Source organism: Lissotriton vulgaris, chromosome 7 (genome assembly GCF_964263255.1).
Source record: "Lissotriton vulgaris chromosome 7, aLisVul1.2, whole genome shotgun sequence".
NCBI classification, from domain to species: domain Eukaryota; kingdom Metazoa; phylum Chordata; class Amphibia; order Caudata; family Salamandridae; genus Lissotriton; species Lissotriton vulgaris.
In genome coordinates, this window is record NC_141695.1 from 836070993 (window position 1) to 836097192 (window position 26200).

At 46.8% G+C, this 26200-nt stretch overlaps 1 protein-coding gene across 4 annotated transcripts in view; it reads right to left on the reverse strand.

The window, feature by feature from the left end:
* Positions 1–1624: 1624 nt before the first annotated feature.
* Positions 1625–26200, reverse strand: part of NOTUM (notum, palmitoleoyl-protein carboxylesterase) — a 172817-nt gene continuing 148241 nt past the window's right edge. For all 4 annotated transcript variants that reach the window (XM_086931182.1, XM_086931181.1, XM_086931180.1 and 1 more), the window contains exon 11: positions 1625–7119. In XM_086931182.1, the coding sequence (XP_086787308.1) occupies positions 6813–7119 (307 nt within the window). In that variant the 3' untranslated portion in view covers positions 1625–6812. The remainder of the gene's footprint in view (positions 7120–26200) is intronic.

The window sequence follows — 26200 nt, forward strand, 5'->3', positions numbered from 1 at the left end:
TTTCAGGGTGAGCAACTATTCCTGTCAAAATAGTGACAGCGTCGTATTTTACATCTAGTCCCAGCATAAATAGTAACCAAAGTATACTCTTTCCTTCGTGAGAGATCTGTAAATTGATTGGTCTCTGATGGCCTTTACTTATACACCACAGTGTAGACCAATGTCAGGGTGTCTTAATCCCACAAGAGACCATGGATTACCCACTGTTGCTCTTTCACGAAGATGCTAGTCTGCAGCCATAGTAGGTTTGTATTATTTTCCAATATACTGTTGTTTCCCTCAGCAACATTATAACAAGTATTTAGACACGTAATACTTCTCTGCTGTGAATTTCGTGATATGGGAAGTACGCCTGGATCTAACACTGTTCCTGGCCAGCAAACCATATTCAGGTATAATGGAGGCTTACTGTGGCTACTTCTTCTGTGTCCCAGTGGTGGTGACTGATAGACTGCCCTGCACACAGTGACCCTATTGAGGTCTGGGTGAGGTATATCCCCGTAGAAGATTTGGTCAGGTTTATGAAGGGCCTGTCCTATGAACAAGATTTAAGGCCTGTGTTTGAAGAAATGGTACTTGAGTGGTGATGTTATGCAGAATTTATAGGCATCTGCAGATCCTCGCTGAAGACAAACTTTGTAAACCTCTGGTGCTCCCAAGCACATGCTCCACGAACATGGGCACCATGTGCCCAAAGGTTACAAGAGCATCTGCCATGGTCTGTTAAAACGGTCAAGCTCCAGATATTGAGCGGTAGCTCGGATTTCTTGACTGGAAATATACCTACTGAATTAGCCTGGGGTGCCTAGTCCATCTACTACGTAGCCTTGTGTGATTTGGCAATGCTGTCAGCTGTCTAAGCCGAGGAGAAGCCACTATAGCGTGCCTCTATGCCATCCATTACATTATGTTATTTTGAATATATCCTTTCTAGATGATCATCTTAAAATGAGTTTCCTTTGCCTGAGTGTTCAACTATTCCCACAGGTGCCGCACAAATTGGAATGCTTTTAAAGTTATCCAGGAAATGGCCTATGTCAAATTCCCCAATTACAACTGTGTTTGGAAGCCGGTTTGCCACATATTCTTGACGGTGTCTCAGATCAAAGTATCAGTTTCTGTCATTTAGCAAGTGTGGAGATGGTGTGCACTAAGCAAGAAGTAAACTATTGCCTTTATTTTTTCTTAGATTGGCATGGTCAATTGTTTCCTTCAATTCAACCCTCGTGGAACTGGTGCTGCTTGTTAGAAGCAGGGCAGTGTAGTATGTGCAATATAATTCCTGTGAAAAATCTGAGATTTTAACACCCCCTTATCCACATTTAAGACGCTAAGGCTTCAGGTCTACAGACTTAAGCAGGTCGTGCTTTTTGTAGCCATTCGCGAAATGTTATAGCAACCCAATACCAGTTCATCCTTTCAGATGAAGCAGGTGCATGCATGCACTGGCAATTTTTTGTTTGAAGCCACTGATATTAACATTACTTCACACAGCTTTTCTCAGACAGACCCTTCTTCTTTAAACCTGCCAATTGACTGTTTTCTGCAGAGTTGTCCACCTAAAAAATATAAGCCAAAAAACTCGCACAGCCGCCCCCCCTCACCCTCACCCCCACCCCCTCCATCTCGTGTTTAACTACTGTGCACCATAATGGATTCAAGGTTTTCACCAGACTAGGCAACATGCTATTTTGTGTTGTGGTACCCCTATCCATTAAACTGCAGGTTTTTTAATGTAATTTGGCAATTGTGTCGTCCTATGGCTATGTTACCTCGCCTTATATAAGCACCCGTCATGGCAAACTCCACCTTTTACCAGGAACTATGGACCAGTCATTGGCATGCTCTGACACATGGGATATGTTCAGTGCAGTTCTGAAAAACATATGTGCCTTCTCTTCCAAAGGAGAAAGCAGGATGTAGTACCACAAACTGGAGAGTGTTACTCATGAACCCACCGAGCATGGGTGTAGCTAAGTAACTGAGGCAAATAAAAGTGGAAGAACAGACAAAATGTACCCTGTTAATAGCATCAAAATACTTAGACAGGCCTGGGAGAAAGAGCCCGATCAAGAGGCCCTTCACAATACTCTTAAGAGGGAAACGTTCGAGACACCCCGTCCCTCCAGAAATGAGCAGAGAAGGGACAAGATAGAACAATTATGGCTGCTTTGTTAGTCGTTCAGCTCCATATACTGGTGTGTCAGTGACATTGCCCCATATTCTATTGGTTGTTCAGGAACACTAGTGTGACAGGAATTATCTTGATCGTCGCCAAATCTGAAACTAGTGTGTGGTTATATTCAGTATTGTTGTATAGTGGTGGGGTGATTGGAACAGTATAAGCAAACAATACTTTGCAATGTCCGACTGCTGTATGAAGGGTTGTGACCAGTGGGCCACAGCCGTAAGATCTACCTGCAGAGTACAGATGAAGGGCCTGTTCTCCAGTCCCAAGTCCTCCATAGCAAGACTGCGATAACAAAGACATCAGCAGCAACGCCCATACTAACATGACCAGAGGCACACAGTACACAGGTCAGTGCCCTCAAGCACCGGACAGCAGGGTGCAGCCCAGTCAGGACAAAATCCGAAAACAATGTATCTTGACCAATAGCATGCATGCCGTTTATGAAAGAAAGGCCAAGGGTTTCAAGTCTACACAGAAAGGACTTCCTGAAAGGAAATGCCACCTCTCTCTGGTTTTATACAGTAAGCACTGAACATATAACTTTATTTTGTAGCATGTAACACACTGTTATATACATTCGTCAGTAATATCAGTTCCTCCACATGATGGGAGAGACAGTCTTCATATGGACCATGGGTCCTTACCATGCCTAGAAAAGAAGCAAGGGTGAGCTGTGGGAGCGTGAGCAGCAACGAAGGGCCATTGGCATTAGGATAGGGTAGGGCTGACTAGAGGCAGCCAGAGGTACTAAGGTCAAACGGGGAGGTCAGGGAGCAGTAGGGGGCTGTGAAGACCACTGAGGGAAGGATTGGAGGCTGTGGTGAAAGAGACAACGCAGCTGGAGGACAAGAGGCTTGAGGAGGATCAGCAGCAAAAAGGGATGGCTTGAAGCAGCAAAGGAGTAAGGAGCTGGAAAAAGGAGTATGGGGAAGACATGCTGGCACGAAGCAAATAAGGATTAAACCCAGCAGGGTAGTGGTCAGAAGGAAGGTAAAAGAGGAAACGCAGCAGGTGAAGTAAGGCCACGATTTTATCATGGGAGGAGCAAGAGGGGAAAATAATTGGTGAGAAAGGCAGCATGGTAAGTAAGATGGGAACTGCGTAGAGTGAGGGACAACAGAGGAAGCTAAAGGGCCAGTGTGTGACGGAAAGTGACAGAAATTAGGCAATCTGGGAGATACATATGGCTTAAGGGATAATAAGGTGTAGTGAAGATGAGGAGGGTAACCCAGGGGCAAAGGGCAGGGATGGGCACGATAGGCAGATAGCAAGGGTCAGCAAGGTAGGGCATGGGGTAGGAGTTAATGTACAGAGCTGAGGGCAAGTGGATGGGTGAACGGGAGGGGCAGTAAGTGACAGCAGTATGTGGGACAGTATAAGAAGAGTCAGAGCAAAAAGGGGGAGATCAAGAACAAAAATTGAAAGGGTGAGGAGCAGCAGCGGGAGGATACAGAGATGCCTGGTGAATGGTACTAGCGGAGGACAAGGGGAAGCAGATGGGGCAGCATGGTAGGGACAGGGGGCGCAAGAGGTAGAAGAGGAGGGAACAGGGCTGAAGCTATGAGGGGCGGTCAGGGAAAAGGTAACCAGAGTGAAAGAAGGTCTATGAGAGAGACAGGGAGCAGTAAGCAGTGGTGGGAGACTACACTTGGTGTGAGAGGTGTCATGGCGCAGCATGCTGCCTCTCAGATGAGGCAGTCTGTACATTTACATATAAATACAATTTGCACAATAACAAAATAAATAAAATCATGTCGCCGTGGCAGCAGCAGAGCACGGGCGGCACGTCCTTCATTCTTTAAAAAAATATGTTACAAAATAATATACTTTTTCATATATTTCTTACTTAGATTTTAGTAGTTAGAAAACACTCTATAGAAGAAACCCATAGTCAGGCTGGACGCAGGAAGCCCTTGACGGGTCTCTTTCAGTCTGTCACTACCTGGGATGGAGGATAGTACTTGGGAAGTGGGGAAATAGGAAGCTCTCTTCTCTTGTCAATGCAAACAAATCCAGTGCTTTCCGTGAAGGTAAGGAGTCTGAAGAAAGGGCTCTGTTCTAGTATACTTATTAATGTAGAACTATAAACTTCATGGTGCAAGGTTTTGGTGAAGTGAGGAGTCCAGCACATCTAGGTGCTTGAAGATGGCTGAAGTCTTGGATGAGAAGTTGACCATGACTGGCTGAGCACTGTTCCTTCATGCATGACTTTATGGTTTTTGTGACAGTCTTGGTCATGCGTGAGCAAGTGCTCCATATTCATGATAATCTTTGGTGAAAAGTTGCCCGTGGTGGGAAGAGTGTCACGCTTTCATGTTATTCTTGTAGAAGATATAGTACATGGCAGGACGAACATTGTCTTTCCACAGTGAGGTGGGGAGACTTAAATAGTAATCTTTTGTGAAGTCAAACACGGTTTGCCCAGTACCAGAATTTCTTGGTAATCATAGTAAAAGTGCGATTGAGTGTAATTTTTTCGCTGCATTTTAAAATGAAGGGTTGGCCATCACTGTGGACGCACCAGCTTTTAACAGTAATGTTGGTTGAAGAGTTGGCCACAGTTGTGTGATACGAGGTTTTCACTGCATTCTTGGCTTGCCATTCCTAGACAAGTTATTCTAAGGTTTTCTTGGCTTGGCCATATTTAGACGAGTTCAACGTTCTCTTGGTTACCAGGGGTGGGAGGTTAGGCTTTTCTGAAGAAGCTGCATGTGTTCCTGTTTCGGTTTGAAGAATTGACCCGTGCTTGGCAATTGTTCACATCATTTTGTTGGCTACAGAATTGTACATAGTTGGGTGCATGCCACATGTACAATGTAACCATGGCTGAAATGTACGACTTGGATTACCAAGTGGCACATTTTCATTATTTTGCTGGGTGAAGAACTGGCAATAGCTGGGTAAGTTCTTACAACATTATCGTGGCTGATGGTTTGGCTAAAGATTGCAATAAGTGTCCATGCACATTTTGACTGAAGCATGCCATGCTTGACTGACTGCAAGGCTTTCAGGACAACCATGGATAAAAGGTTTGCGGAGAAAGGTTTTCGTGCCAGTCTTACCTTAAGAACTGGACATTAGCATGGGTAGTTTCAAGTCTTAAGTTTAGACATAACTGGACAGTTGGCTATTGCTGAGTGGTACATGACATGCAATCTAGGATGAAAAGTTGGATTTGGTAAGGCAACTGCAGTTTTCTATATAATTTTGGATAAAGAAATAGCCAAAAGTAGGTGACTTTCCAAAGAGTTTGTTTTTGAGAGAGGCTTTGAAGAAATATTTGTTATGGAAGTTTGATTGTGAAGTTTTTTTACTCAAATTTTCAGATTTTTAGGTTCTAGTTTTCGATCTGAACTAAAAGCAGCATGTTCTTAATAGAGGCATGGACTTGTGGAGAAATGGTAGAACAGTGCCAAGCCTTCATAAAGCAGACCAGTGTCTGCAGTGTGATTTATCTGGCAAACTACGGGCAAAAAACAACATCTGGAAGAAAATAAAGCAGTTTTGAAGACTGTTCTGAATTGCTAGCCAAAGAATGGAGCTGGTGTTGTACAGAGTTCACATCACCAGGTGTAGAACTGCACCTAAGGGATATCAACCCTGGTCCAATCAATGAACACTGTGCTGGAGGCGCAGAGGGAGATCGGGGTAAATAAAAGGGAGCTCTGGGTTTTAACAGGGCCAAGCTTCAGGCAGAAGATGCATCGGTTCCCATAAGTCTTAAGGGGTTGGAGCATGGACGGAAAATGGAAGCTCCAGATGTCAAAGGTACGCAGGCTGGGGTACATTGATGTTCCATAAGAAGAAAAACTGCTTAGGTGCGTATAGTTTCCAGTACCATCTCTTTGGTACTCCCTCACCACTAATGTTATTGGCCCAACACTAAATACCCTTGTACTAGGTGCCCCTGCACCCTATTCCCGGTTTATGTTGTCCTTGCTGCTCCTTCAATCCCCTCATAAGGTGCCACCTTTCCAGGCCTGTGTTGGATGGTGTTCTCCCCATTGCAGACATTGGTCAGTTCCTCCTAGACACTGCCTCGTCAGCTAATCTTTTCTACTTTGTACCCAAATTCCTTTCCTTTGGTCACTTACTTGTGCCCCAACAGTTTTCCTTTCCTGGACAGATTGGGTGCCTTCCAACCAACCCACCACTACCTCCTCCCTCTGCAGCCAAAGCTCAGCACGCCCAGGATCTTAATTGGATCCAAGTCATGGTCCCATTCCCTACAGCCCAGTGGCCCCATCAGTAACCCCAGCCCCTGGCACCTAAACCCCGACAGATGCAGGAGGTTGTTGAGTTAAAATCCATGCCACCCACACTTGGAGCCCTTGGCCATCTTCCTTCGTGTGCCGTTGATCAGTCTAATCCCTACCCACTTTATTGGTTGTGCTCAGCATTCACAGGAGCAAGAAGCTTCATGGGCTTCGTGTCCTGCTCGCCTCCCTGAGTGTCCCAGTCCTCAGGGACTCCTACCTGATGCATACACTGGATAACTCCATCCTCCAGCTGTAATTATTCAGAAAGATCAGGAGCTTTGACTCCATGCCCTACCCCCATTCCAGGAGCACTCCTTCCCTGGTGCATCCTCCTCAGTGCTCCCAGTCCCCCGGTGTCCTCCTTAGCTGCCGCTGCTTAGCATGCCCAGGAGTTTGTTGGGCTCCATGCCCTGCTGCTGGGCCATCTTCTGCACATCAAATCCCAGGTGCATCAGGAACTGGACAGCATTCATCTCCTGCCCCGTGAACTGGTCCCGGATGGTGGGGCATGAGGGGTTACAATGGGGCCAAGGGCAGCTATCCACCAGATGCGTGGGGCACCCCTTCAAGGGTGTTCTTCCATTTTTGTTGCTGTCGTGGAGACTCCGGTCCCAGCAATGTAGAGCCCGTGGCAGAGATGTGCCCTTCACCTGAATATCCATCCAGTGGCTGCCAAAGCAAGGAGTACAGATTAGTGACCGCCAGAGGATGACATTGAAAAGGGGGAAGAGATACATGGACACAAAAGCTCATGAGTGGAGGAGGTGCATAGACCAGGTAGGAAAGAGAGAGGCACAGCGCAAGAACCACCGAGATTCGCAAAGAAATGTAGAGAGGAACTAATAACTTAGCTCGATAGCTTATCTAAATTAATATGCTCTCTATTCTCTATCAAAATTTCCATTGTTTATTTAATAGTTGTACTCAAAGGCAACATCAAAAGACGGAGGGATGTGTGTGTGTCTTGTCTATACATATATATGTCATCGTAAAAAAGCAACGATTATAGTGAAGTTATAGTTAGCGATGAAAATAAGAGCTTCATTTGTTAAAACGACAGCAATTCACAGAAAAAAAACAAAAAGGTAATTTGACGTTATATGTGGGTGTTAATAATGAGATAAAAACTAACATACAAAAAACTGGAAACCACTGAACTAATTATAACTTGCACTCAAATCATGCATTGCTATTCACACATGTATTTAATATAAAAACCTGGTAATGCCGACTGACTTGTGAGAGCATGCTCTATGCCGTCAGGCCCTATGCCGTTTTCCTACAGTTGTACAGTTTGTGTGCTTGACAGTCAAGCATCCCAAAGACTGAGACCACAGGGCTTCGCTAGGGGGTGATGAGGGTCACTCAAAATGCAACCCTTATAGAGAGAGTGACTGCTATCATCTTACCAGTCTTTGTAAGACTGGCTATGGAGACAGCATAGACTTACAGAGAGGGCACCCCCTCACTGGCATTTCCTTTTTAAAAAGTGCTCCCCGACGCCACTGAGAAAATACATACTTGTAACAATAGTTTTGAAGCTATTTTTAGAGTTACATGTTTTGTATTATTTTACAATCTATTGGTTGGTCCTAGAGTGTATATATAAGTAGTGAGAAACATACTTCCCTATTAAGTAAAGGAGGTGTCTGCCTGCCTGCTTGCTTGCTTGCTTGCTTGTTTATGGTCAGACTCCCACCACTCTGGCCTGCCTAGCCCAGCCTGCAGCATCTCTCAAACTGGAAGGTATAGGAGGCGGATATTATCTCAGAGAAGGCTTGGGCGTCTGCCAATCAGGCCGATGTAAACCTTCCCACCACTGTCACCTGCCCACTTGACAACCCACATAACTAAGTCTGTGGGAAACCAGGGAAGTAGCTGTTTGCTTACCAGTCATCCGAAGGAAGGGGAATAAAAAACAAAAAAGATACTCAAAGATGGATGTACTTTTCTGAAGAGTCTCAATTCAAGCACCATACATTGATGCATTCAGTATCTAGTCCTTGTTTTCGTAATTTATACTACAGGACTTGTAGTTTTATTTTCTGTTGGAAAATACAGACTACAAGTGCTAAAATGCAAATAAATTGTGGGATTGAAATCGCTATGTACACATTACCTGGTATAATGTGTGGGTTCAGTGGCAAGGTGGAAACAGAATGACCCATTTTTAATACAGAATAAAAGTTCCCCAGATGTACATAAACCACTTTGCTGCCCTATTGATATATGTACGTCATTAAAGTAGGTCTCTAGGACGGCCTTATGATTATGTATACGTCAACGATGGGCCCCCAATCCTCTCACGCTTGTGGCAGTTTAAAATAAATAAATGTGTCCTTTCAGAACTATCGTAGACATCCTTCTTGGGTGACAACGAGCCAGTGTTTGCCGGTGCAAAGGAGATGACAAAATGATTTATTTTCTCGAGTTGGCTTGTTTCTTGCAAGTGACACATGGCTGCCCCTTTGACATCCGGTGTGTGAAAGGCATTTTCTGCCTGAGATCCTGGGTTTTGGAAGAAGCTGGTAGCTGTATAGCCTTGTTGATATCAACATTTATAATGACCTCTTACAAAAAATGAGCGTTTGTCCCCATTACAGTCAGCCCTTTCATATCTGCAAGGAGTAGTATAACTTTATTTCAATTAAAAATAATTAACTATAGAAGTACATGGAAATTATCACATATGTTACTTGTCCACAAACAGGGCCGTAAGAAGTTACAGCACCATAATCATTATTTGAGAACAATCAAAATGCATTCAGTTATTAAGTGATTTCCACAAAACAAAGGGGAGAATTTGAATTCTCGAATTCTTGTTGGTATCCATAGGTTACATAAATATTTGAAGACCTACCTAAATTATCATGCGCCATAACCAAATCATGCAGTAAATTACAGCAGTTGGAAAGTGAGCAACATAACTTTGATCAACAGTTGTAGATTGTATTGTTGTTGTAAAAGTGCCATTATGTATAAAAAAAACGCGAGTGCTGATGTAATCGGACTCACAATACAATATCCAGTAGACAAATGTAAACATTACTAACAAAACTTTTGAAAACTACAGACCATCGTAAAATAGACGATATAATATGATTAAACATTTTGACAATTGAGGGATTGCAGCCTGTCTTCCAGCTAACCGTGAAGAGGGCAGTCTGAAGCCAGAGCCCTTACCGCCTCTCCAGAGTGCCTGTGGGCTTTTTTTAATTTTAATTTTGTGCCCTTGAAACAAAACTTCTCCATCGACCTCCCCAAAAATCGGACACCAATGTATTTACAATAGAAACTCAAATAGACCCTTCGCGCTAACTTGGACACTGTGGGGACACTCTGTTTGTTTGCCTTGCCTCTCACCTTCACGTCTCGCCGCTCCCGCTGCGCGGGAGCCGCTTCGAGGGAGGACCGCCCCACCAACGCTGTAAGCTGCCTGCTGAGCCAAGCCTGAGGAACATCTGTGGTGCAGAGAGGCTGCGGGGGAGTAGCGCGGCAGGGACTCACTTTCCCAGGAGTCCGTGCCTGACCAAGCAACATCCGGTCAGCGCCCCCTGCGTGCCCCGCCCACACCGGCAAACGGCTAAAAAGGAGGTTGTGGAGCCTAATCCTTGTGACCCTTCGCGCTAACTTGGACACTGTGGGGACACTCTGTTTGTTTGCCCTGCCTCTCACCTTTACGTCTCGCCGCTCCTGCTGCGCGGGAGCCGCTTCGAGGGAGGACCGCCCCACCAACGCTGTAAGCTGCCTGCTGAGCCGAGCCTGAGGAACATCTGTGGTGCAGAGAGGCTGCAGGGGAGTAGTGCGGCAGGGACTCACTTTCCCAGGAGTCCCTGCCTGACCAAGCAACATCCGGTCAGCGCCCCCTGCGTGACGCGCCCACACACACCCTCTCATCCTTATTACCAGGAGAAGAGCCGCTTTGCGGGACGCCCGGGGCGAAGCCCGGGCAAAGGGCGGGCCCTCTACGGCCCTCAGCGGCCAGAGGAGGCCGGGCCGGGCCACCCCCCTTATCGTTGGACACGTTTACTGGCATGAGGAAGGGTCTCAAAACCGGCAAAATGCCTATCCTACGTTCCAAAACCAAGCGTAAGGAACCTGTACCTCAACCTGTCCCTACATTAACTGCTATTGACCTTATGCTGCAACAAACTATTGGGGTTGTATCTTCAGTTATAGCCAACACGGAAAGGAGACTATCATTACCACCTACAATAATTCTGCACGACTCCCAGGAGGCACCAGCCAATCACATGTCTCCATCCCTTAACACTACCGAGGATTTAGACTTAAGTCTTGAAGTCACTGCTTCGTTCGCGGAACTTCCGTGCGGCCAGCCACCTACTGAGTCACCAGGGGTCTTAAAGAACTCCATGCCTGATACTATTTCCATAAGGGATGGCGAAACAACAAATAACATATGCCCAGGTTATAGGAATGAAAGCAATGTTAGTAGTCAACACAGGAAAAAGAAAAAGATAAACGCTAATACACGTAATCACAATCTAGTGACCCCAATTTCTAGTCACTCACCAGGTATACCTTGTTGGGTAACTAACATGGTAACGGACCTCAAAGCGGACCTAGAAGCCACAATTATTGCTCACATTAAGCCCCTTATGGCAAAAATTGATAGATTAACATCACTAATGAACACCAAAGGGCTGGGGTCCAATAAGCCAGGCAGTATCGAGGGCACATCATCCCAAGGAAGATCGAAAGGAGTGACATTGGGGGAAAATGTCAGCAAATCAGACATAGTTACAAAGTCGAAATTGCCCTCGGCAAATATAGCCAAAGTCACACATTGTCAGACCCAAATTGGGGCAAGAAAGATGTTCCTTCTGTCCCGCTCCCAAGTTCTGCTGGTTCCATTTTACAGACCCAGCAGAAGTTGGGAACTGGAAAATCCTCTAATTCGGCAACTGGGAACGCCCAAAGTTCTAGTAAACACACAAAATCAACTTCCTCTCCTACTAAAACCCAAGAGCTAAAGCCAAGACCTGCTCGTTTTAGGACAATCAATTTACCAGTGGAAGCTGCACCTTTTGTAGTCATACTAACGGGAGTGCCACCACTGAAGGAAGGTAGAAGGGAGACAAATGTCGAACTAAGAAACAAATGTGCTCAATGGTTACAGATTCACAGACCCCTACCCCCACATATGCCAGGGGAAATACTTGCGGTCAGAAGAGGAGAGTGGGTGGGCAGGAACACTAAAACTATAGCAGGGGATGTCATAACCGTTAATTTTAGAAATATAGCGGTAGTGAACCATATATGTAACACACCCACTAGTGGAGTAAATACTCAAATTCACCCACTACCCCTCTCTTACTTCTACCCGATGGCACATAGGCAACACATTCCGAAAACTAATTTTCCTTTAAACAGGGTCTATCCTCAAGTTCCCCATCATCCCTTTCATCAGTGGCAATCCCCTTGGCCCGGCCCACCTGTAGCTGACCCCTTTATTTCTCAATTCACCCATTGGAACCGGTTTTGTGCTCTCGATGAGGTGGATTGACTCATCTCTGAGCCAATCAGTACCCCTCCTTTACATTTGAAATTGGGGGAGGAGGAGCATACATTGACTGGCTGGCACACTAAGAGCCCTAAGCTTCCATCCCAGGTAGTCCCAACTAAAATCCAACTTCTACCATCTTCTCAACCGATAGAGAGTTTGGGACTACATAACAGCAGCGAGAGCGATAGTAATCCTGATAAGGGCCTAATAAAAATACTTAGTTGGAACCTTGCAGGTATCCACAGGAAACTGGGCTCGCCCGAATGGAACAACTTGATTGAGGCGCATAAAATTTGCCTGTTCCAAGAGACTTGGAGTGTTGAACCGCTCCACTGGGTTGGCTTTGTAACATACTTTGTGCCCGCTGTGAAAGCCACACAAGGAAAGGGTCGTCCCTCTGGGGGGCTTCTTATTTGGGTAAGCACTTCCCTTAACTGCCTTATCAATTCTAAGCATGTCAACAGTCCAGACATACTAGCAATTGTACTAAGAAATCGTAGTAGGGGCTTATCCCTTGTCTTGTACAATGTTTATGCCAGAGGAACCAAAAAAGTGGTGACATCCCTAGTAATATCTTCCCTAGAAACAGAATTAAGAGATCATGCAGAAGGTGATTATACCCTAATAGCGGGCGATTTTAATTGTACATATGAACCACTCCCTATGGAGGATGGTTCAGACCTAAGTGAGGACGACAGCAGATGGGGTATCCCATTACTATCTATTGCCCCGATAAAAAGATGGTCGCGAACTGCAGTTCAACTTAATGCTCTAACACTGGAGTTTGGCTTAAGGGCCGCGAACGGCCGTACAATTTCTGATCGCTTAGGTGCTCCCACTTTCAACAGGGTTGATCAAACCTCGAGGATTGACTATATCCTGTTGGATTTAAAACTTTGGGGACTGGTTAAGGATATGGCTGTCCAACCCACCGTGGAGAGCGATCATAACTCGCTTTGCTTATCTTTATACAATCCCTGGTCTAGTAAAGAAATCGCACCCCTCCCCAAACGTACTAATGAAATTACTGTAGCATCCTGTGGACGACGTCTTAAGTGGAATAAAATCGCCACTGACGCTGCCAAACTTTCTACCATCAAGGAATTACTCCAGGCTTCTCAGACTGAACTAGATGCTACCAATCTGGTCCATTCAGCTAGAATGGCGACGTCTATTTTTGAGACAGCTGTTAAGTCCATAGGGGATGTATTCCAGGGTAAGGGGTTCACAAGGGGGAATCCATCTCAGTGCAAACCCAGGGGGAAGCACGACTGGTACACCCCAGCATGCAGGCGGGCAAAGTCACTTTTAATAGAGGCTGTTAAAGGGAAATCCCAGCCCTCGATACAGATAGCCAGGAAAGAGTATAGGCTCGCACTAGCATATGCAAAAAGAGAGTGGGAAGAGGAGTACTGGCGTACTCTTAAAGAGGCTAGCTCCAAGAGGGACTCAAAATGCTTCTGGGATACAATAAAAGCCAGAAATAAACCAACTCTGATTTGATGACATGCAATATCCCCAGCCAGCCGTGGGTCAACCATTTTTCAAAGTTATATACTGCTGCTGAAGTAGGGGCAGGGAATTAGCCTGAGATTGCTTTAGATTGGGCGACCTTTCAGGAAGGCTCAGACTTTACAATTAAAGAAGTGGAGTATGCCATAAGCTCCATCAGGCCACAAAAAGCTGCTGGACCGGATGGCATACCGGGGGACTTGTTGAGATCAGATATCCAGAAGTGGTGAAAATGTATCTATTGCCTTCTTGTTGCCATCTGTAGGGGTGCACCGATTCCCACATCATGGAAAGGAGCTGAGGTAGTCCCTATCTATAAAAAAGGCGCCAGAGATGATCCCTCCAATTATAGGCCAATCAGCCTGCTGGATATTAGCCAAAAAGTAGTTGGCAAGGTCTTATTGGTCAGAATATTGGACTGGGTAGATCAAAACAATATTCTCTCCGACTACCAGGCAGGGTTCCGAGTGGGCACGGGCACAATTGAGCAAGCCTTTAGGCTAATGATGATATATTGGAAGGTAGTGGTTATAGGCAAGGGCAGTCTTTATCTCGCTTTTATCAATTTAAAGACTGCCTTTGACCTTGTACTGAGGGCGACCCTTTGGGGTGTTTTGGCAGACATGGGGCTACCGCACTATATCCTTTCATTGCTTATTAGGCTTCATGAAAATAGTTTTGCCCAGATAAGGTGGGGCCCAGAGGGTGAAAAAACTAGTAGCATCCCGGTAGAGAGGGGGGTCCGCCAGGGATGTGTCCTAGCTCCCACTCTTTTTTCTCTTTACATCAATGGGGTGGTTGAGCACCTCCGGAGACATCCTTCAGACGAACCATCCCTGGCTGGAGAGCGTATACCAACCCTTCTATTCGCGGATGATACGCTTCTGATATCGAAAACCCCGATTGGCCTCCAAAGACTTTTGACCAACTTTCAGTCCTTTTGCTCGGAACGGGGCTTGATTATCAACACCGACAAGACGAAGTATCTCTTGTTGAATCCCCCAAAAATGTCAATCCGCCCTCCTACCCTGAATGGAGAACCTCTGGGGAAAGTTGAAGTTTTCGACTATCTAGGCATACGGTTGTCCCACAAAATGCAATGGGCCCCTCATTTGCATAAAATGTTGTTAACCCACAAACGTATAACAGGAGCCCTATTGAAAGAACAACGTTCCTGTATCTTTAGACCTATTTCTACGGTTCTTGAAATTTATACAGCCAAAGGGGTTAGCTCTGCTCTTTATGGGGCTGAGTTATTGGCTCATCTATTACAAACGAACTGCCAAGATCCGAGAGGAAATTTTGTAGAGCAATTATGTCCCTCCCACAAGGTACGCCTATGGTCCCACTAATGCTGGATTTAGGTTGTCGCCCAATTGACGACAAAGCAAAACTTCGGCCACTATTGTTATGGGCCCGCCTGTGGCGAGTAGAGGAACTTGGCAAATACGCAAAAGGCCTTTCAGAAATGGTGTCTCTTCCAGGATGGCAGAAAATTAAATGGTTGAGAGATATGAAAACCTTGTTAATTAATGTGGGCCTAAAAGAAGCATGGCTAAATAGATCCTCACCACCTAAAGAAACTTTAAAAATCCTGTACTGGAATTGGATTGCCTCAAAAATCGACACCAATGACTGTTTGGGCAGACTAACGGAAGATTTCCTGAATTTTAAGGACTTGCCAGTGCGTGAACTGTACTTAGATACAATCGAGAAACCTTTTGATAGGGCCCTCTACTTTAGATTTAGAGTAGGTACTCTTCCTTTGTATGCCTTTTCATCACGTTGGAAATCGCCCGCGCAAACCACAGAGTTCTGCCCAACGTGCATAGGCAGACCAGAGACAGTGGCGCACTTCTTGTTTGAATGCGGAGAGTACACCTTGCCACGGAAGAAATGGCTTAAACATTTATGTCGCCAGCTAAGCACGAGGCGCCATGCGGAGGCAATACGCATACTTAGGTCTGACTGTCGCACTTTATATGCTTGCATTCTTGCAAAATTTTTATCATGGGCTTGGTCCATTAGATCCAAGAGGCTTAAATCAATTGTTTAATTTGCTTTTTAAATCATTTTATGAAATATCTTTTTTTTCCCTATGAACTCCGGAAATTCCAAAATTAACTGTATACTTAATTTTCTGTGTTTTGATTACTCTTCCTTTTTTAAATTTAAATATGTAATTGTGTATTTTATAAGCTTTTATGATAATTTTTATCGAAATAAAGCCTTCTTGACTTGACTTGATTAAAAGCACCTCTGGATAAGACAACAATATTGAATTAAAAGCTAGTACGAAATATTACATAATGAAAAAACTCTTAATAGATTCTGTGATATGAATAGCTTGAAGGAAGCCTACGTGGATGCTATATCAATATGAGATTATCAATTGTTAGAGACATTGAATTTCACATGGGACGCAGACGCCACAGTATTAGCCACATCAATAAGATTAATCAATCTGTTGACTATAACTGGAACAGCTTGCCCTTAAGTACCAGGATAAATTTAAATACTTTGATAAAGCAAACACTATTTGTTTACGTGCATCAGATCTAAGCATGCGTTGTGTCTCAGCGCAATGATTTAATCCCGGAAGTCGGCATATCAGCATGATCCACTTTGAGCAAGGTGGTGTATACTTAGGGCAAACAATTTAAAGTGGGCCTCAGTTTCCATAACTGATGGGCAGAAAAGGCACTCCTCTGCTAAACCATTAGGGGGGAGGTGGGAGGGGGGGGGGGGGGATGAGTTATTCTATCCATGTAAGGCTCATATTCTGTAAGGCATATTTGGACTAAGAACCCCACTATCACATCCTCCAGTCAGGCACCCCGCCAAGTTTCAATTACGATGTGCTCCCAGGGGATCCTGTTAATCTGTGTAGCCATGTTACTATCCAGGCTTGCTGTGTTTTCCCACATTTCAAACAAAAGTAAATGACTACAAAGATCATTTACCATCTTTAGCTAAGGTGTAGGTCTACTCTTGTCGAGTGCAATCAAATCTTTCAGCACCATCCTGTATGGGGAGGACCAGACTCTGATCCAATATTTTATGATCCTTAAATGATCAGTATGATCAAACCTCTGTAAATCCAGGTTACATCTCAACAGTAACATCGGGGTACTTCTTGGTAAGTTCAGTAGAGACGTAGGAATTTATTTTCCGTACGTACTAGGAGGCTAGTATCACTGTATCTCCAAATTCAGCCCCAGCGCAACTCTATAAACGTCTAGTACTGGGGAAAGTGCCCTACTGGAAGTACAGCTATACTTTTTGACTGACAATCGATGTTGCATCACGGATTGGCTTGTCTCAAGTTCAGGTTTACGCGACAATTTGTCTGATCGTGTCATGCCCAAATAATCAAAACTCCTGACCAGCTTAATTAGAACAACATTTATGTTCATCTTACCTTCAAATGCACGGAAAGGGGGCGTAGCCAAGATGGCGCGTAGGCAAATCGAGCCTTAACGACTCTCCTGCCCGGCGCTGCCCTAAACAGCGCTTTCCAGGTCCGGCTACGGGCATATATCGCACAGGGGGGGGCCGCTATCAGCTGTGGAGCATTGTGTTGGCGATGCAACCCCGAGCGACCTCGCTAAGAGCAGCTAGCGAGGTCAACCAGAGACAGCACAGGAGGTATGCTGTGGCAGCTGCAGCGTGCATGCCGTATGCTGCGGCAGCGTGCATGCCCTAAGCTGGGACAGGGCTACGTGAGTGCAAAGCTTCTACTTCTGGGCTGAGCGGGGCGGGGTGCAGGCGCCTGTCGCGCACCCCCCTTATCTCTTGTATTCCTCATGGTGAGCCTGGATTGTACACACCGCCATCGGACGCGGCCTCGGGCTGCAGGCGCAACTGGTCTAGAGCCACAAGGAGCGAGGGAGAGGCAATGTCCCGCATGAGATTTGGTGCGGCCTGCCTGCTGTGACACCTTTGCGGCGGGTGGACCGGCCCGCGACAGGCAGCCCCTACTAGCGGCATACAGGGAAGTGAGTGAAGACCCCCAGACATCAAGGAGGATGAGGCTAGCTCGAGTCCCGGTGAACTGGCAGGTGGTCTGTAGACTCGGCCTTGTGGAGATAAGGAAGACAGACTGTGGACAACACTGAGCTACGTCTCTCCTACAACACACACTGACCCGTGGGCTCCACAGCTTGGATCTAGACACGCACACCCCCATGGTCCGGCAGACTAGTGGAGGGCCTGGTCCAGCTATAGTGGCCTTGTCGCGTGTGGAGGAGAGGGCCGGGGACCAAAACGAAGCTGCGGGTTCTGTGCCCACTGTGAATGATCCCCCGTCCCTTCTCTCGGGTGTGGTCCGGCTCGCGGTAAACAGGCGCCGTTGAGGGCAGCAAGAAGGGAGCGTTACATTTGGTGGGGAGCGCACCACTAAGCCCGACGACCTCCACAGAAGCCAGAGGTCCAGAGATGCCAGGAGGCCATCCCTTTCACTTAATTTTTCACTGGGAGGGAAAACTCCTCCAACTTCGCTCACTGGCAGAGACATGCCGCCTCCTGGGACTAGATCCTCCGGAGGAGCAGCGCCCCGAAGACACACTACCTGCCTCACAAAGAGCAATAAAAAGCGGCTGGCAGAGAGTGGGACAACGCCGTACATTAACAAAGCCAAACTCGGAGGAATTTGCTAACGGTCGGCAGGCAGCTTTGGACGCTATCGCTTACACATTGGCTAAACCTGCTACCCCTTGAACCCGGACTCAACTTTTGCATGATGCACAGATAAGAGTGGGGCGGCAGGATAGGACTAGAAAAAAGAATGTATTTCTATTTTTTATCATTGTTGTGGTTTGTTAATTTGAAAAGGGAATTTGTTGAGGTCCACACTCATCCATACAGGGGTAACGCAACTTCTTACACTGTGCTGACACCAATCTCTGAATAGCTTCCTGAGTTCCCGAGGGCATGGGGGAGGTAGAGAGGCGGGGTTAGATGGAGCAGGCACCAAGTCATTGCCAACATGACCAGAAATACTCTTAGCATTTTAACACTTAATATGCATGGGCTTAAAAACCCGATCAAATGGCAGGCGATACTTAATTACCTTGAGGCCTCCGAGCAGATATCTACCTACTGCAAGAAACCCACCTCTTACAAGGGGACTCGTACTACTCTAATGCCCATGAAACGTATGCCAGGCTGGACTATTTTTTGGGCACCAAGGAAATTCTCCCACTCACACAAGACGTTGATATACACACTGCGGTGCTGTCCGACCACGGAGCAGTCACACTCTCACTTTCTCTTCCCCAGATTGCTCTTCCCCCAGGTACTGGCAGTTGCGGGATTCAATGCTACTACGCAAGGCGGTCAAGAACCAAATCTAGCACGCACCTGAAGGCTATCTCGCACATAATGATACCCCGGAACTTCACCAGCGACACTATAGGGAGCACTTAAGGGTGTCAGAGAGGAATTCATTGCTATTTCGTCAGCAGACAATAAGATGCACAGGGAAAAAGGGAGGACCTCACCGGGCAAACCAGGGAACTCGAATGCATACATCAGAGCACGGGAGCACCACAGGTCTGGCGCCAGCTGTCCAACATGCGCACACAATTAGCAGCTCTAGACACAGATAGGGCAGAATACTCAGCCCTCTGCCACTCATATTATATCGGGGGAGGTAAGTGCGGCCGACACCTGGCTAATACCCTCCGGGATAAATGGCAAGAACAGGGAATCACTGAGACTTATTCCCCTGCAGGGAACCTGGTCACTGACAGACCAGACTTAGCGAAAGCTTTCAAGGACTTTTATGAGCAGCTTTATGACTCCCAATGCCTAGACAGTGAGGCCGGATCGCAATACCTGAAGGGGGCCAAGACCTCGCCTCTCATCCCAGATCAGGCAGAGTCCCTCGACGAGGATATTAGCATCGAGGAGGTTATCTTAGCGATAGTGCGCCTTAAACCGGGTCGCCGGGTCCAGATAAGATCTCAGCTGCCTTTTATAGAACCTTTTGCTCAACTTTAGCCACTGTTCTTACAAAACTCTATAATTCCTTTTCAGAGCCTGGGGCGATCCTGCCTGGCATGCTTCAAGCCCCTAAAATAGTACTCCCTAAGCCTGGCAAGGACATACAACGCTGCAGCTCTTATCGGACACTTTCCCCCCTAAACATCAACCTCAAATTATACACGAGTAACATAGCCCACAGAATCAACAAATGCCTCCCCTACCTAGTAGGCCCGGACCAAGCAGGTTTCATTCCCCCTAGACAGGCCAGCGATAATACAAAGAGAGCCTTGCATATTAGTGACAAGGCAAATAGGTTTCAGGGGGAATATATGCTCTTAGCTGTCAACGACAAGAAGGCGTTCGACCGGGTCCATTGGCCGTACCTCAATCAAGTACTGACACACTTCGGGTTTCGAGAACAATGCAGAACTCGCATCCTAAATTGCTACCTAGCCCCTTCCGAGTCGGTCCGGATTAATAGTTTCACCTCAACACCCCTTTCCATACACAGAGGCACCGCCAGCGCTGTCCGCTTTCGCCCTTATTATTTGCTTTGTATATGGAGCCCATGGCCCAGAGGATCCGAGATCTCCCGGACATAGTCAGCCTTCCATTGGGTGGAGATAAGCTTTCGATCAGTCTCTATGCTGACGAAGTCCTGGCTTCCCTGGTGAATCATATTACTTCGCTACATGCCTTTATGGGGGAGCTGAAGGCTTTCAGGGCAGTCTCTGGGTTTCAGATCAACATCAGTAAATCCCAAGCAGTCAACCTCTCGGTGCCTCGGGGTACAGTAGACCTCCTCACGTCCCAATTCCTAGTGCCTTGGGCCCCAGAGACTATTCCGTATCTGGGGGTACAACTAGCCAGCACAATTCAAGTGACAATAGACAGCAATTAAAGGGCACTTCTCCAACAAATACGAAATTACCTGAGGAGGTGGAATTTCTTGGTTGGGGCGGATAGCGGCCTGCAAGATGACAGCCCTCCCCAAGATATTGTATCTCTTCCAGACCATGCCCGCTTTCACCCTCAGGGTACGATTGCTAAACTCCAATCACAGTTCATCTGGCAGGGACGGAAGCCACGTATGAAGCACTCCTTGAGCTATCTCCCCGCCGGAGGGCTGGGAATCCCGGATCTGCAACTATATTTGGTGGAATGGAGCCGCCGTGAGTCTGAGAATAACTGGCTCTTCCAGGATAGAGTGATGGCAGGTACAGCTCTCTGAAAGATCCCATTTCTCCCCAAAACACACATTTGGCGGAGCCTGTACCTGTCCCCGATAACCCGAGCAACGATGTCAGTCTGGGACAGTGTTAGCACCAGAATGGGTCTGACTACACATCCGTCCCCGCTGACTCCCCTGATTGAGAACCCGGACTTCACCCCGGGATCTACAGCAGCGGATTTCACAACTTGGAGGGCATCAGAATGCCACTCCACTCCACGGGACTCCGAGGGCCTGCTCTGATTCCCCCAACTACAGGAGGGCTTTGGGCTCTCTGAAATGAAACGATTTCACTATCTTTAACTGAGACATTGGATCCTGCATTCCTCCAACTGTGCCAAAGCACAACGTCGCTTGACTCAGTATGAAAGATGGCTCTTGGCCAAATCGTCTGATAAAGGCATGATCTCAGAGTTATATACAATCTTGCTTCAAACACAGACTCACACCTTCCACGCTGGGAGGGTGTGTTGGGAGGAGGAACTGGGGCGATCCCTGAGCGCAAAGAAATGGGAGGGCATTGCCTACAGGGCTCGCCACACAGCACGTAGTATGGCCCTTACTGAGACCCTCACTAAGATCACATCACACTGGTATTACATACCAGTCCAAATAAATAAAACCAAGCTTTCCCATAGTGACAGCTGCTGGCGGGGCTGCGGTAACAAGGGGTCCATAATTCACATTCTTTGGGACGGTCCGCAGATTCAGAAATATTGGACACAGGTTATTGATGATATAGATAAACACTTGGACACGCAGCTTCCACGGTTTCCAACTTACGTACTGCTAGGCCTCCCAAACCCATTAACATACCTTCTGAAATCCATTTGCGGCCGGCAGATTAATATGGTGCTGGGAGCGGCAGCACAGGTCATCCTAGCCCTTTGGAGCACAGCGAATATCCCTACACACACAAACTGGTTGCATACTTACGTATTGCCACTGTGAAAGCACACTTTGAGAGGTAGGTTGCAGCGTGGAGCATGCATTAGGAGGGCGAGGGAGGGGTGACAGGTTATAATCCACCTCTAGGAGGCACAATTCTTATAGGTACTGATACTCCTCGAAAGGCATCTTTGAATTGTAAGGCACCCCTTGCCTTTTCTGTTTCACCTCCCTTTTCAGTCTTTGCAGTCAATTGTCCACTACTGGCTCGAAGAGGTTTTCGCTGATAAAAGCATGTTTACAACTGCTGCTTACACTTCATGCAAAAAAAAAAAAAAAGGAAATTGCTACTTACCAGTATGCATCTGTTCTTGGCATGTAGAGCTGCAGAGTTCTACACTTTGCATTAGATCGCCACCTGGTGTTGGGCTCGGATGATTGCATGTTGTTGTCGTCTTGGAAGAAGTCTTTTGTAGTCAGGAGATAGGTGACTCCTCCCTTGCACGATAGTGCGAATGGGCATTGGCTTCATCCTTAGATTGTTTTACGCCATGATGGGAAATAATGGAGTTAGTAGAAATAAAGAAGGGATGTCCATGTGTATATCTAATACAAATGAAACTGGAACAGATACAGGTCCCAAGGAGGCGAAAGGGCGTGTAGAACTCTGCAGCTCTACATGCCAAGAACAGGTGCCAAGAAGCAGGTGACAATATTTAATGATGATTTCATGAAAGCAGATGTCAACGCTGGCATATCTTCACCTACGTAGGACAAAGATTTCCTATGATTTCCTATGAACAGAAAAACGAGTATGCCTTGGCTGTCTTTTAATTACCCGAAGTCCTAAGTTTATGTGACCTGTGGTTCAACATTAAATGAACAAGTGTAGCAAGAAGTGTCAACTATGTTTAGCACAACAGGACTGGATCAAGGCTGCCCAGTCAACTGAAGGCCCTGTTAGGTCAATCTACACAGACGGTGAAGACTCGGGCTTTTAAATAGAGTATCACCCAAATATTATTGCAGCAGTTCTCTCATTGGCCTCAAGGCTCGTTGGACTGAAGGTAACAGTAGGAGTTCAACCAGAAAATATTCAGAGAACAATAGCTATAGACCTGCTGGCATGGCTGCAATATTGTATTGCTGCAGGTGTACTGGACCTTCACAGACCCATATCTCACAAAGCACTGGTTGCAGCCTCGCAGATGTAAATATGTAAGAAGCAGGTGACAATATTTAATCAGGTCAACAATTAAGAAACAGATGGCAATATTAATAAGAAACAGGCCACAAAAAACGAGTGAAACAGAGGGCAGAAGGGCACGAAAAACGAGGGAAACAGGGGGCAGAAGGGCACGAAACACAAGGGGAAAACGATTGAAACAGAGGGCAGAAGGCCACAAAAAACGTGGGGAACAGAGGGCAGAAGGGCACGAAAAACGAGAGAAACAGGGGGCAAAAGGGCCGGAAAACGAGGGAAACAGAAGGCAGAAGGGCACGAAAAACAAGGGGAAAACGAGTGAAACAGAGGGCAGCATCGCGTTGTCATGTCGCGCGATGTAAAGTCGCCGATGTGACACGCGATCCAATTACATTACCACATTTGCAGCGCAACTACTTGCGATGAGATAAAGGCTGGTGTGACGGCCGATGCGATGTAATGGCCGCGATTTAAAGTGCCGCGATGAGATTGAGCTCGACGGATCGTCATACAACCACAGAATACGGTACCATCGCGTGTTCCACACAACTACTGTCGGACATTGGGTACAGAAATTGATGATGCGATGCAACAAGCAAATCTCTGCAGACATACCCCGGCTCAACCAAATCGGAATGCACAATTAAATGTAATAGCTTCTTAAATTATAGGCACAGGAGTCCCTGCATAGAGTGGAATGTAAGTGTAAAAAGTCCCATCAAACATTGTGGTATCTGTGTCTGAGAACTTGCTACATCCATGGAATTATAAAGATGGTACCAAAGCGGAGTGGAGTGGCTCCCAACCAAGTAGCACTAAATCCAACAGTAAATAACCTACCCTACTCCCCCCCCCCCTCCTCCTCCTCCCAGTACCTGGTGGCGGCAAAAAAAAAAAAAAGGGAGTATACGTTAGAGACTGCCTGACAGATTGCAGTTCACAATTGGAAAAGATGGAGTGCCCTAATGGAGGAAGGGCAGACGGCTGACGGGAGACCTCGGGAGAGGAAAGTGACCAGTGGACCCCACGTGAATTCAAAGTTTTTAAAATCGTCTCTAAAAATTTCCGACATTCGCTCCAGACTAGGGAGCTTCCATAATCTGGAGTGCCAGAGGGAAATTGCTGGGGCTTCCCTGCCGCTGCTAACGTAATCTTCGCAGCCCCTATACATAGCCACATGATCTTTTTGTCCGCCCGTGTCTGGTGTTCTAAGGAAGGATCCCTAAGCCCCACCAGAACCTCGGCCATATTAGTGGGGATAGGATAACCAAGCATGTCTTTAATGTGCGCAAGAATTTCTTCCCAGAAGGGCCTTATGTGTGGGCAGTCCCACCAAATAAGCTGAAAATCACCCAAAAGACCACATCCCCTCCAGCACCTATCAGAGGACCCAAGAAATATGCAACGGAGTTTGGAAGGGTAAAAGTACCAGTCCATAATAGTCTTGAGGTGCGCTTCCCTGAGTTTGACAGAGTGGTTAAATTTCATAATGTCAGACCATAGATGGGACCATTCCTCATCCGCAAATAACCGCTGAGGCAGACCCTCCCACATTGAGATGTAACGGGGACGAGGAGCCCAATGTAAGAGCTGAGTGTGATGGTATCTCTCAGAGTCCTGTAGATTATACTCCCTTTTACAGGCCTCAAAAGTAAGGGGGTCATAGTTATGAAAAAGGTGTGTAAGGGCCAGGCATACCCCATCCCGCCAGGCGTCAAATGGCCCTGACTGTAGTCCCGGAGGGAATGCAGGATTAAAATGCAAGGGTGTAAAGGGGGAGGGAAAATAGGTCCATCTCTCATCGCCTGACACAGAGTCCCAAACCTTGAGTGTTGTGCGGGTAGGGATGCTAATATAGATGTTCTTAGGCCTATCACACTTGGGGCGCCACACTAGGTCCCAGATGGTTTGACTGGTTACACTACGATCCATATGCAGCCAATGTTTATCGGACTCATATTTTGTCCATTCAGTAAGCCCTCACAATTAGGCAGCCTTATAGTACAAGTGGACATCGGGGAGTCAGACTCCCCCTCTTCTCTGGGACGGCAAAGTATCGTAAAAGAGAAGCGTGCCAGTGTCCCCTGCCATATGAATTTCAAAATCATGGCCTTAACACGTTGGAAGAAGTCTCTCTCCACTTCGATAGGTAAGGCCTGAAATAGGTACAGAAGTTTAGGCAGGAGGGTCATTTTTATAGCATGGATACGACCCAACCACGACAAGAAGAGGGGTTTCCACTTGTGGAGCTCAGTTTGGATACACCCCAATATAGGAGGACAATTGGCAGCGTAGAGACCTCCCACTCTGAGCGTGATTTGAACGCCCAGGTATTGAATGGAAGAAGTGGTCCACTGAAGGGCCGTAAGCAGTCAAAGAGCCTGCATCTCCGCAGAAAAAAGCGTGAGATTAAGGATAAAAGATTTACCTAAATTTACTTTGAAGCCTGCTACTTCTTTGAATTTAGCCAGTTCTGTTTGTAAAGGGGGGAGCGATGTTGCCGGGTCCGAAAGGGATAACAAAACATCGTCAGCAAATAGGGAAATTTTATGTTGTTCCCCCGTGAAGGGAATCCCCCGGATGGCAGGGTTTGCTCTGATCGCCACAGCTAGGCGTTCAATACTAAGGGCAAAAAGTAGAGGGGAGATGGGGCAAACTGCCTGGTGCCCCTGGAATGGTAGAAAGGTTGATTGGGTTCCATTAACCAGGACCCGAGATCGAGGAAGAAGATAGTTGGCCCGAATCATAGTGAGGAACCTGGGGGCGAAGCCAAATGCCGACAAGATATGGAACAGGAACTCCCAGTCCACCCTGTCGAAAGCCTTTTCCGCGTCTAGCCCCACCAGGACCGCTGGGATCCGGAACTTATAGGCCTTCTCGACAAGATGGACAATTCGACTTGTGTGGTCGTGAGTTTGGCGCCCCTTGATGAAACCGGATTGATCCGGATGGACGAGATCGGGCATGAGGTCATTTAACCGCCTGGCTAGAATGGAGGAGAATAGTTTTGCATCAAGGTTGAGGAGTGCGATCGGCCTGTAAGAGGAGCAGGCCTCAGGGTCTTTCCCCGGTTTGGGAATAACAGTAATGACTGCTTCCGATAATGAAGTAGAAGTGGAACCCTCCTCCGCCATCTTGTTGAAGAGTCGCGTAAGATGAGGAATGATATCTGGGGCAAAGGTCTTATAAAACAGGGCTGTAAACCCATCCGGGCCAGGAGCTTTATGTAGTTTGAGTGCCTTAATTGCCAGATTAACATCGTCGCACGTGATGGGAGCCGTAAGAAGCTCGTTCCACTCCGGGGAGACCTGCGGAAGCTGAAGAGATTGTAAATATGCCCGTTGGGCCTCAGAGTCTAAAAGATCGCCAGAGTATAAATGTTGGACCTGGCCTCGTGGCG